This window comes from Dendrobates tinctorius, unplaced genomic scaffold, assembly GCF_039654945.1.
Source record: "Dendrobates tinctorius isolate UK_male_01 unplaced genomic scaffold, ASM3965494v1 ptg000116l, whole genome shotgun sequence".
NCBI lineage: Eukaryota > Metazoa > Chordata > Amphibia > Anura > Dendrobatidae > Dendrobates > Dendrobates tinctorius.
The window spans coordinates 14,107,795-14,121,347 of record NW_027361784.1 but is presented as its reverse complement, the minus strand read 5'-3'; the positions used below and the strand labels follow the sequence as shown (position 1 = coordinate 14,121,347).

The 13,553-nt window shown below is 39.5% G+C and overlaps 1 protein-coding gene across 8 annotated transcripts in view; it reads left to right on the top strand.

The window, feature by feature from the left end:
- CSMD3 (CUB and Sushi multiple domains 3) overlaps positions 1-13,553 on the top strand; it is a 1,871,449-nt gene that overhangs the window by 328,160 nt on the left and 1,529,736 nt on the right. For all 8 annotated transcript variants that reach the window (XM_073590214.1, XM_073590213.1, XM_073590210.1 and 5 more), the window contains exon 3: positions 1,859-1,971. In XM_073590214.1, coding sequence (XP_073446315.1) covers positions 1,859-1,971 — 113 coding nt within the window. The remainder of the gene's footprint in view (positions 1-1,858; positions 1,972-13,553) is intronic.

The window sequence follows — 13,553 nt, the reverse complement described above, 5'->3', positions numbered from 1 at the left end:
TGAATCTGAAAAAATGAGGTGTTGTCTGCAGAGGAATTGTTTAGTTTGGCTTGAAAGCTCAGAATTTCGATTCTCTTGCCATAAACTGTGACTATTATCATTGATTTGTTTTTATCTTTATCCATAAGTGTATTCCTTTTTTATTACTATTATTATTTTGTAAATAAAATGTTTGTACAGAATTCAAAATTATTGCATTTTTTTCAGAAACAGTGAAGAACCATTTCATGCTCTCAATCTTTTTTAAAAGGACCCTGTCGCCAGGTTTTTGTCATATAATGTATGGCAACATCATTAAGGTCTCCTTTACAGTATTCTAGAATGCTGTGTAAAAGTCTCTAATCCCCTCTACAGATCCTAAAAGAGACCTTTTTATTATACATGAAGATTGAGCCGTCCAGTGTCCAGTACTTCTTCTCTGCCTTCAATAGTTGTCCTACTTCCCTGCTTCAGGCTGCACATCCAGTTGGAAGAATGGCTCAAGTGGGGTACCACAGGGCTCTGTCCTGGGCCCTGTATTGTTCAACATCTTTATCAACGATTTAGATGAAGGAATTGAGGGTAAACTGATTAAATTTGCTGATGACACAAAGCTAGGAGGGATAGCTAATACTAGAGAAGAGAGATAGAGGATTCAAAAATATATAAATAAACTGGAGAAGTGGGCAGCAACTAACAGAATGGTTTTTAACAGGGAAAAATGCAAAGTACTACATCTGGGCAATAAAAATGAAAAAAGCATATGCAGAATGGGAGGAATAGGCCTAAGCAACAGCACATGTGAAAAGGATTTGGGTATACTAATAGATCACAGACTGAATATGAGTCAACAGTGTGATGCAGCAGCAAAAAAGGCAAATCCAATTCTAGGATGTATTAACAGAAGCATACAGTCTAGATCACGTGAAGTCATTATTTCCCTCTACTCCTCTTTGGTCAGACCTCATCTGGAATATTGTGTCCTGTTTTGGGCACCACATTTTAAAAAAGACATAAAAAAACTGGAGCAAGTTCAGAAAAGAGCAACCAGAATGGTGACCGGTCTGCAAACCCTGTCTTATGAGGAAAGGTTGCAGGATTTGGGAATGTTTAGTTTGCAAAAGCGAAGACTGAGAGGAGACTTAATAGCTGTCTACAATTATCTAAAGGGCTGTCACATTGTAGAAGGATCAACTTTATTCTCATTTGCACAAGGAAAGACTAGAAGCAATGGGATGAAACTGAATGGGAGGAGACACAGATTAGATATTAGAAAAAACTTTTTGACAGTTAGAGTGATCAATGAGTGGAATAAGCTGCCACGAGAAGTGGTGAGTTCTCCTTCAATGGAAGTCTTCAAACAGAGGCTGGACAGACATCTGACTGGGATGATTTAGCGAATCCTGCTTTGAGCAGGGGGTTGGACCAGATGGCCCAGGAGGTCCCTTCCAACTCTACGATTCTATGATTCTATGATTCTAGGAGCAAGCAGGAGCACAATTGGGGACACTGTGAGGGTGACATAGGATTAGTCATCCACATGAAGCAGGGAAGGAGGACTTTGACTGAAGGAATAGAGAAGGTGCCGGATCAAGACCAGAGCCGCCAATCGGATCTTAGCGCACCATCTGTGAGTATAATAAAAGTACTTTTTTGAGATCTGAATTGGAGACTTTTTTTACAGTGTTGTAGTATGCTGTAAAAGAGTCCTTAATGTTGTTGGCCATACTTCATATGTGGAAAACCTGGTGACAGGTTCCCATTAAGGGGAATTTAAGGCAAGTCTAACATCCTAATCCAATTTATGTAAAATTGTCTATAGAAAAACTACTAATCTACGCAGGATTGTTTATAATGATGGGTTTTACATGTATTCCAGGTTAACAGGATTTCACCTTCCTCCACCTGTAACAAGCACCGGGTCCGTTTTCTCTTTACGATTAACCAGCGACTTTGCAGTTAGTGCACATGGCTTCAAGATATATTATGAAGGTAAGAAAACATTTCTTTTTTACAAAATTATAAAGTATTGATTGTACAATAAAACAGACACATTTAAGCAAGTATATGATTAAAAATTTTTTTACTTTGTTAGAAATGTAGGTATGTTGCTATGTAGATATTTCTCAACACTATAGCCTATATTGAGCTTTTCAGCTGGAAAGGAAAAGGAAACAACCATATTATGCTTTAGGCAAGGAATGGTCAACTTTTTTGTTCTTGGGGCCACACTTAACCAGTGTCAAAGTCTGCAATAAAACTGAAAGGGGAATTATCACCTGTGACATGGAATATTGAATATCTAATGATTCCCACAGGAAGCTCCAACTTTTTATTCATTAGTAGCCAAGAACATAAGAAACTATGTATGGATAGTTTATGTGAGAACCTAAAATAATTCAATTTTTCACTACCTCTAACAACTACAAAAAATATATTAGCACTCACACAAGAACACCTTATCTACTCTTCAGGAGACTCTTATTCTACGAAGATATGGGAGGCTTAGAAATGACCAAACAGTCTATTACTAATACTTATCCATTTCTGCCATGTGCCAATCTCCCCCTATCTGACATAAAACATTCATGTGAGCATCCACCAAATACAGATTAACCTATCTGTGGCCTGACGGCTAGGACCTTTAGATATGGAATCGCTTGCTATAAGTGACCTTTGGATGACAAATTCTGCTCTCGTTCTTTAGACCTTTGGTATTTATATACATACAGGATTATATATTTTTCTATGCAGTGAACCTATAATGTAAGTTTACATCATATGTCACGAAGGGGCTAACAAAGATAGGGAACACATGGAGGGTCAGATAAAGATCAATGGGGGTAGGGATGTGAGGAGAATAAACATAGGTTGTGTTCCTTTTCTACTTTTATACCTGCTTCTATATATAAAAAATGAAAGTAGTTGAATAATTTAGTAGCCTAATGCAAGCTTGTGTGATGCCAGGCTACTTAGGTTGGGCTCAAAGGAGGCTATATGCTGAAAATTGACTTACAGTAGACAGATGGTCTTATATACGGGATAAAATGAAAAAGTTCTGTACTTGGGAAGTATGTATTTTGTGAATTAGATAACCCTATCGAGATGTGACCATGTGTAAAGAATATGACTTATCAAGTCAACCAAAAAATGTGCGTTAAGTTATAGCCATGTGGTCTATTATTGTTGCGGTTTGTGGCCCTGGTCCATTTTGCAGATAGGAAAATCCATGTTCATTATCACCTAAAATATAGTGCACTTGTATAATTTGGATTATTTTTGGCTAAATGTATATATACAGTATATATATACACATATACAGTGGGGCAAAAAAGTATTTAGTCAGTCAGCAATAGTGCAAGTTCCACCACTTAAAAAGATGAGAGGCGTCTGTAATTTACATCATAGGTAGACCTCAACTATGGGAGACAAACTAAGAAAAAAAAATCCAGAAAATCACATTGTCTGTTTTTTTTTTCATTTTATTTGCATATTATGGTGGAAAATAAGTATTTGGTCAGAAACAAGCAATCAAGATTTCTGGCTCTCACAGACCTGTAACTTCTTCTTTAAGAGTCTCCTCTTTCCTCCACTCATTACCTGTAGTAATGGCACCTGTTTAAACTTGTTATCAGTATAAAAAGACACCTGTGCACACCCTCAAACAGTCTGACTCCAAACTCCACTATGGTGAAGACCAAAGAGCTGTCAAAGGACACCAGAAACAAAATTGTAGCCCTGCACCAGGCTGGGAAGACTGAATCTGCAATAGCCAACCAGCTTGGAGTGAAGAAATCAACTGTGGGAGCAATAATTAGAAAATGGAAGACATACAAGACCACTGATAATCTCCCTCGATCTGGTGCTCCACGCAAAATCCCACCCCGTGGGGTCAGAATGATCACAAGAACGGTGAGCAAAAATCCCAGAACCACGCGGGGGGACCTAGTGAATGAACTGCAGAGAGCTGGGACCAATGTAACAAGGCCTACCATAAGTAACACACTACGCCAACATGGACTCAGATCCTGCAGTGCCAGACGTGTCCCACTGCTTAAGCCTGTACATGTCCGGGCCCGTCTGAAGTTTGATAAAGAGCATTTGGATGATCCAGAGGAGTTTTGGGAGAATGTCCTATGGTCTGATGAAACCAAACTGGAACTGTTTGGTAGAAACACAACTTGTCGTGTTTGGAGGAAAAAGAATACTGAGTTGCATCCATCAAACACCATACCTACTGTAAAGCATGGTGGTGGAAACATCATGCTTTGGGGCTGTTTCTCTGCAAAGGGGCCAGGACGACTGATCCGGGTACATGAAAGAATGAATGGGGCCATGTATCGTGAGATTTTGAGTGCAAACCTCCTTCCATCAGCAAGGGCATTGCAGATGAAACGTGGCTGGGTCTTTCAACATGACAATGATCCAAAGCACACCGCCAGGGCAACGAAGGAGTGGCTTCGTAAGAAGCATTTCAAGGTCCTGGAGTGGCCTAGCCAGTGTCCAGATCTCAACCCTATAGAAAACCTTTGGAGGCAGTTGAAAGTCCGTGTTGCCAAGCGAAAAGCCAAAAACATCACTGCTCTAGAGGAGATCTGCATGGAGGAATGGGCCAACATACCAACAACAGTGTGTGGCAACCTTGTGAAGACTTACAGAAAACGTTTGACCTCTGTCATTGCCAACAAAGGATATATCACAAAGTATTGAGATGAAATTTTGTTTCTGACCAAATACTTATTTTCCACCATAATATGCAAATAAAATGAAAAAAAAAACAGACAATGTGATTTTCTGGATTTTTTTTTCTCAGTTTGTCTCCCATAGTTGAGGTCTACCTATGATGTAAATTACAGACGCCTCTCATCTTTTTAAGTGGTGGAACTTGCACTATTGCTGACTGACTAAATACTTTTTTGCCCCACTGTATATTACATTTAAACAAAAGTAATTATTTTCATCTTAATTCTTTGTATTCCGTGAATCAGTAGTGTTCACTTCCAGTTTCAAATTATTCATGTTCAATATAATATATGTAAATTTAGGTTAGATGCTGTGGTTTACACCATTTAGAAAAAGAAAATTATCAATATGGAAAAAACAGGGTGCTCGCTGCTGTCAATATTAACAAACAAAGATATAATTATCGGCATCTTACAGCTGTCACTGTCAACCCAAAAGTTACCAACTTAAAAGACAGTTAAAAGTAACAAGAACAAGAATCCTTCTGATTTCTGTTCTTCCATGGAAAAGCTGTAAGGTTTTTCTTAACTCTAAGGGTCCCGTTACACATAGCGACGCTCCAGCGATCCCGACAACGATACGACCTGGTAAGGATTGCTGGTAAGCTGTCAAGCAGGCAGATCTATTCAACGACGCAGCAATGGTATGACGATCCATATAATGACCTCGGCGGTCGTTGGGACCTTGTCACACAGCTATTCTGGCGACTCTCGCCTGCGTCCCTGAGTTCTGCGTCACCAACGAGGTCGCTCGTCGGCATCAAACACAGCGATGCATGCTGGTTAGTGGGACGCCAACGATCAAAAAATGGCCTAGGACAATCGAGCATGATCAGTGATATCCAGCGGGGGGCCAGTCGCCGTTATGTGTCACATGTAGCGAGATCGCTGGTGATATCGCTGTTGCATCAAAAAAACTGTGACGCTTCAGCAATCTCGCTAACGATCTCATTATGTGAGAAGGGGCCTTTATTCTTCAATATTATTTAATGATATATTTTGCTGGTATTTTACAGGCATCAAACACATTTCTGACAGTTCTCAGCACTGGCGGGCACAGACAGATAAATGCCCTGAGCAAAGAACAATATATTGGCCCTTTGCAGTCCAATAACGCATCATAATGCACAATTCCATCTGCTTTGGAGGTGGTAGTGACCCTCTTACCTCTTGGCTCATTTCCGGCTGCACAGGTTGCACCAATGATATGTCCGCTGTTGGTTCTTAGAACACGACATCAATGTGGAATTGGTGGATTTTCAAACCCTGGGACACCCGAAATGGGAGCAGGGGGATAATTATCATTTCAATGGGTTTCAACTGCTGCACCAGAAGCAGTAACAGTCATTAAGATAAGCCCAATATTACCTTTTCGCAAATACACAGCACATTGGCACATTTAGCATGAGAATCTTTGTATAGCAAAATCAAGTGTAAAAATGACATTTAATAACCGTAAAATATGCCACTGTACTAATTCAACCCGCAGGTCATATACAACATAAAAAGACTGCTAGAGCAAGAAAATCAATGCAAAAATAAAAAGGAACGGAATTGTGATCCGCACCCAAGTGCTAATGCAGTTTGCAGTGATAGTCCACTATACAAGTCATAAAGTGACTAGGTATATAAACCAGCCAACTAAACAAAGATCAACTAAAAGACATAAATGTATATATAATGCTATTGTGAGCATAAATATATGAATATCTGAGGTGCAATTCTAAACAGGCTAATAATGTGCATGATGTTAAAAAATTAAGAAATTACCACAGTTTTATATATATTTATATATAAATTATATATATATATATATATACAGTGGGGCAAAAAAGTATTTAGTCAGTCAGCAATAGTGCAAGTTCCACCACTTAAAAAGATGAGAGGCGTCTGTAATTTACATCATAGGTAGACCTCAACTATGGGAGACAAACTGAGAAAAAAAATCCAGAAAATCACATTGTCTGTTTTTTTTTTCATTTTATTTGCATATTATGGTGGAAAATAAGTATTTGGTCAGAAACAAAATTTCATCTCAATACTTTGTGATATATCCTTTGTTGGCAATGACAGAGGTCAAACGTTTTCTGTAAGTCTTCACAAGGTTGCCACACACTGTTGTTGGTATGTTGGCCCATTCCTCCATGCAGATCTCCTCTAGAGCAGTGATGTTTTTGGCTTTTCGCTTGGCAACACGGACTTTCAACTCCCTCCAAAGGTTTTCTACAGGGTTGAGATCTGGACACTGGCTAGGCCACTCCAGGACCTTGAAATGCTTCTTACGAAGCCACTCCTTTGTTGCCCTGGCGGTGTGCTTTGGATCATTGTCATGTTGAAAGACCCAGCCACGTTTCATCTTCAATGCCCTTGCTGATGGAAGGAGGTTTGCACTCAAAATCTCACGATACATGGCCCCATTCATTCTTTCATGTACCCAGATCAGTCGTCCTGGCCCCTTTGCAGAGAAACAGCCCCAAAGCATGATGTTTCCACCACCATGCTTTACAGTAGGTATGGTGTTTGATGGATGCAACTCAGTATTCTTTTTCCTCCAAACACGACAAGTTGTGTTTCTACCAAACAGTTCCAGTTTGGTTTCATCAGACCATAGGACATTTATCAGCAGCCACAGCCAGACACCACTCTGAAAACTCCTCTGGATCATCCAAATGCTCTCTAGCAAACTTCAGACGGGCCCGGACATGTACAGGCTTAAGCAGTGGGACACGTCTGGCACTGCAGGATCTGAGTCCATGGTGGCGTAGTGTGTTACTTATGGTAGGCCTTGTTACATTGGTCCCAGCTCTCTGCAGTTCATTCACTAGGTCCCCCCGCGTGGTTCTGGGATTTTTGCTCACCGTTCTTGTGATCATTCTGACCCCACGGGGTGGGATTTTGCGTGGAGCACCAGATCGAGGGAGATTATCAGTGGTCTTGTATGTCTTCCATTTTCTAATTATTGCTCCCACAGTTGATTTCTTCACTCCAAGCTGGTTGGCTATTGCAGATTCAGTCTTCCCAGCCTGGTGCAGGGCTACAATTTTGTTTCTGGTGTCCTTTGACAGCTCTTTGGTCTTCACCATAGTGGAGTTTGGAGTCAGACTGTTTGAGGGTGTGCACAGGTGTCTTTTTATACTGATAACGAGTTTAAACAGGTGCCATTACTACAGGTAATGAGTGGAGGAAAGAGGAGACTCTTAAAGAAGAAGTTACAGGTCTGTGAGAGCCAGAAATCTTGATTGCTTGTTTCTGACCAAATACTTATTTTCCACCATAATATGCAAATAAAATGAAAAAAAAACAGACAATGTGATTTTCTGGATTTTTTTTTCTCAGTTTGTCTCCCATAGTTGAGGTCTACCTATGATGTAAATTACAGACGCCTCTCATCTTTTTAAGTGGTGGAACTTGCACTATTGCTGACTGACTAAATACTTTTTTGCCCCACTGTATATATATTTATATATATATATATATATATACTAGATGGCGGCCCGATTCTAACGCATTGGGTATTCTAAAATATGGCCAGCGGGAGACCGACTTTCAAAAGATGGTCCAGGATGATCCACGACAATCGGCGATCTCACAGCAGGGGCCTGGTTGCTGCTGGTTGTCACACTGAGGCTAAGTACCCACGTTGCAGAAATGCATAAATTTCCGCAGCATTTCCGCAACTCCTGCCGTGGGAAAAACTAAGGAAAACCTGCATTTTTCAAGCAATTTTCGCGTGCGAAATTCAAGCTCATTTCAAGCGATTTGAAGCATCGCTTGGAATGTGATTGACAGGTTGATCACGCTTGTCAAGCATAGTGTTTGACAATTGTGATCAACTTTTTACTATTGATGCTGCCTATCCAGCATCAATAGTAAAAGATAGAATGTAAAAAAATAATTAAAAAAATGTTAAAAAAGGTTATTCTCACCTTCCGACGGCCCCCGATCTCCTCTCCACACTCCTGGTATCTTCCTGTCCCAGTAATGCTTAGCGCAAAGGACCGGAGATGACATCACTCTCTCGCAATGTCATCAGTGGCTTTCTTTCGCTCAAATCGTTACTGGGACCGGAAGATGCCGGGCGCATTGTGAGAGGAGGGAAAGAGTCTGGGGGCCGTCGGAAGGCGAGTATATCACTATTTATTATTTTTATTCTATTTTTTACAGGTTTATGGTACCCAGGGCCTGGGGGAGAGTCTCCTCTTCTCTGGACCCTGGGTACCATCCGCACATTGAGCGCTGAGCCTGTCATTTCCCGGCTGCATCACCGCTGACCTCCATGCAGCAGGAGATGACCTGCAGATCTCCCGACGGTAGCGGTGGCATGCGTCATTCGAATACTGTGCCAATTCACGGCCGGACTGCGCCTGTCGCTGATTGGTCGCGGCCGGCCGGGTGCGACCAATCAGCAACGTAGGATTTCCGTTACAGAAAGACAGACAGAATTAGACGATTATATAGTAGATATATATGAAAATTGAACCATATATAGTATTGTACAATATATAGTATATATAATACTAAATAATATAATGGTTCAAAGAAGTGCCATCAGATACAGTGTATAGTATAGATGACACAACTTTATAGAAAGAGTGTAAACTCCTCAATTACAGCAGTAAATTAAAACACATTCACCCCTGTTGAAGCCTGGCAAAAGTTCAAAGATTGAAGTTAATCTATCGGTTAAGTGAGAGGATCCCCAAGCAGTGACTGATAACTCAAGCAGTTAACCCACAAAGTAGAGCAGATCAAGGTTACTGTGCCTGCAGTAATGAACACTAATAACAAGTTTTGCAAAAGTTACACTTTAAGAAAAGATGTTCCACTGTGGTTTCCAAGCTCTGATAATGGCATTTTAACACGCAACTACGCAAAGACAGACACTTTATGTAAATTGTCATCTACATACCTGACAACACTAGTTTACCGCACCTTTTCCCTCACCACGTTCTCAATCCCCTGCTGATTCTTGTTTACGTTAATGCTGCAAATCTCAGTTTCTTAACCCCATGGACAAACTTCCATTACTTGACCCCATGCACAATCTCTGGTTGCAACACTGATGTCAGTTTGAATGATACATTTGTTGCGGTCAAAGATAAGTTGTGGAGTCAACATGGAAAGATAGTACTTGATGCTAATGGTCAAGTAAATAAGAGTCAACTGGTGGTCAAAAATGTGGTACAAACACAGCAGATATTTAGAAATTAGATATTGTACTATTTGTCATTTTAAGGATTATACACAGCTCCTATACATATATACAGTATATAACATATGAACCTGGAACCTCAGTGCATTGCAATCAAATCTGTAGCATCTATTGAAAGTTCTTCTCACAGAGAAGCCTTCAAGACAAAAATCGTGAAAGACTTATAACCTGCTTTATAACACGCTCACTCAAAGCTTTATTATATGACATAAACACACTTTCTTCCCCGAAGCATTAGACATGCATGTTGTCTTGTTCTAATCATGTTTTCTTGAAACAGCGTGTTTATTTTGGCCCAAACGTCAAGAAGCTGACAGCATTTACTGACCTTTATAAAACCAGTGACTTCATATATTGGGTATAAAAATTGATTTTTTTTCTGTCTTTGTGGTTTGAAAAGACAGAATAAAGATTGTGCAGGATTTTATTTTAAAGGACAATCTAATGTTGTCACGGACATTTTTAAAATACACTTCAGCATTTGACAGAAGTGAGTAGAAAGAAAAAAATTAGGGAGTCAACTATGTGTTTAACAAAAATATAGGATTTTGTTGAAGATGGAGACGGGGAGATTAAAAGATATTTTACACTTCCCAAAATTTCAACATGTAGTTAGTTTTGTCATGTTTATGTTTTCTATGCAGATAAATATAACACATAGAGTTTTGGTAAATTTCCTAGCATGTTTTTGTGCGTGGAGGGTGGATGTTTCATGTTGTTAGTTGCAGCCAAGGATTCAGATGTGCAGTTTTAATAAATTTAACTCTTACATCTGAGCAAAAAAAAGTCTTTTATCATATTATTTAAGTAAGTTAAAAGTGATAATGAGTCTAACACATTAGATATGCTAATTACCTCTTCAGAGGACTAGAACTCTAGGGCCACCTATTGTAAGTAGGCAAAAGAACACGGCACTCCAGAGAAAAAGGAAGGTTGTTCGGTGCTCAAGTAAGGTTTCCAACCCATAAATATGTATAAAAATACTTGGCACTCAAAAATGAAGAAGAAGTATATTCTTTATTTAGTATCCAGACAATAATAGACTCATATCGTATAAACGTTTTTGGTCCAACAACGGACCTTCATCAGAAAGGTTTTTTTGGCTTCGTTTGGTAGAAAACTGGTATTATATAGAGGCTGGAGCACGAGTCTATCTGGTTGCATTTGGATTATTGTGACTGGATAAAGCAGGGCTACAGGAATGTGTTAACAGCACTAGGGGTGCAGGCTCTGCAAACAGATACAGTGCTTAGTGCCCACAGGAGGAATCCAGGGTGCCGCCGTGTAAGGAAGTAAGTATTGTAAGTACAGTAGCAATCCTAAAAGTAAATATTGACCTTTAATGAGCCTTGCCATATGACTTAGGATAAAAGCCAAGCTAGAATCCTAAGTCATTATTCAAGGCTTGTTAAAGGGTTGACATTGACATGTAGGATTGTTACTTCCAATAAGCGAAACTAGAGTTCAAGTCATAGAATCATAGAATCGTAGAGTTGGAAGGGACCTCCTAGGCCATCTGGTCCAACCCCCTGCTCAAAGCAGGATTCGCTAAATCATCCCAGACAGATGTCTGCCCAGCCTCTGCTTGAAGACTTCTGTTGAAGGAGAACTCACCACCTCCCATGGCAGCCTGTTCCACTCATTGATCTCCCTCACTGTCAAAAAGTTTTTTCTAATATCTAATCTGTGTCTCCTCCCTTTCAGTTTAATCCCATTGCTTCTAGTCTTTCCTTCTGCAAGTCAATGAGGAAAAGCAACAGGAAAATTTCTAGCATCAGAGTAAAATGTGCTTCAGGTGGATTAAAATGTAGCTTTTAATATTCTACATAAAAAAGGGTCAGTCGACACCACAAAAGAAGATAAACCATGGTACACCATGGTATACAATGATTACGGCTTCTAGCTGAAACGTGTCGGTCTGTACTTCACTCGTTGTGTCCATTGATCCTAGTTTTTATGTGGAATATTAAAAGCTACATTTTAATCCACCTGAAGCATGTTTTATTCTGATGCTGGAAATTTTCCTGTTGCTTTTCCTCATTGATTATCCTCGTCCTGACTAGGATAGTTTCGGGCCTCTTCTTCAAACAAGATGCAGATAACAGGGTGAGCTGAGCGACTTTTTTTACCTAGAATTGAAGTCCTCTTCCTTTCTCAAGAGGCAAATTGCATAGTTAATTAACTAGAGGAGTAAGTAAGGCTTATAAGTCTCCTCACTCTGACATGCCAGGCCTGGCATGTACCTCTCCACAGGGAGAAACTTTACTCCTTAGATCCCAATTTTGCACATTATAGTTATGGTGTAGGTGATGTGTAGATGAATGTATATAGACTTTCACTTTCTTGGAAAGGCAGTGGGTAGGTAGCATGAGTTCTTGAAAGGTTTCTCTTAAATAAAAAAAGTGATCAAATCAACTTAAACCATCAAATTTTGCTGAGCAGTAGATGTCATTTTTTCATATGGGAAAAGATTGGCTGCATCAGCCAGATAAAGTTCATATGATCTTGAGGGCAGATCAAGGGGCTTCCCCATAATGTCTTGCAGGTATGGCACAGGCAATCAGAAAGAACTATCATAGGCAGTAAAAAAGCAAAACCAGGAAATGTAGCAGACATTTTTTGATAGTAAGAGATTGTCACAGCCTCCTGCTTAGCAAAAGAGAGATGAAGCCATAAAACACTAAAGAATCTTTGCCAATAGTGTGTGATACCACATAAGGAAAAGAAGATATCATTCTATCTTTTCAGAGAAATTAGAGGCTTTGGAGTTCTTTTAACTCTTGGTGAATCGATTTGCCGCATATCGAATTTCTTGGCAAAATTTGGCAATCAATGAGAATTTGAACATGAAAATATTTGTTTATCTCTATTTTCAACACATCTGCCATTTGTCTGATAAATTAACTTGTTTACTTATATTTCCACACAGCAAATACTCAACATTTTTAACAACTTTTATCTGATGTACAGTATATGAGCAACATTAGAACTTTCCTTGGATATCAGCCAAGCAGAAATATCAATTGAAGGGTGTAATATAAGAAGTGCAAAGGTAATAGATGCATTCAAACCCTGATTCCCCAGGAGGACTTTAACCTCTTTTGCTATCTAAAAAATGCCAGGGTTATAAATAATGCATGGTTTTCTAAAGGCTTTGATGCTGAAGGGTAAAGTTTTGGCTATACAAACTGCACACATTATCATATATACTGTATTTCCTAGACCTGATAAGGTTATTAAACTTATTTTGAAAACCCATTTCAGAATGGCTGTATAATTAGCATAAAAATTCTTTAAATTTGTTACTATTCTATGCAATTTTTTCCAGATTTATTTTTTCTTAGAATCATAGAATCATAGAATCATAGAATTGTAGAGTTGGAAGGGACCTCCTGGGCCATCTGGTCCAACCCCCTGCTCAAAGCAGGATTCGCTAAATCATCCCAGTCAGATGTCTATCCAGCCTCTGTTTGAAGACTTCCATTGAAGGAGAACTCACCACTTCTCGTGGCAGCTTGTTCCACTCATTGATCATTCTAACTGTCAAAAAGTTTTTTCTAATATCTAATCTGTGTCTCCTCCCATTCAGTTTCATCCCATTGCTTCTAGTCTTTCCTTGT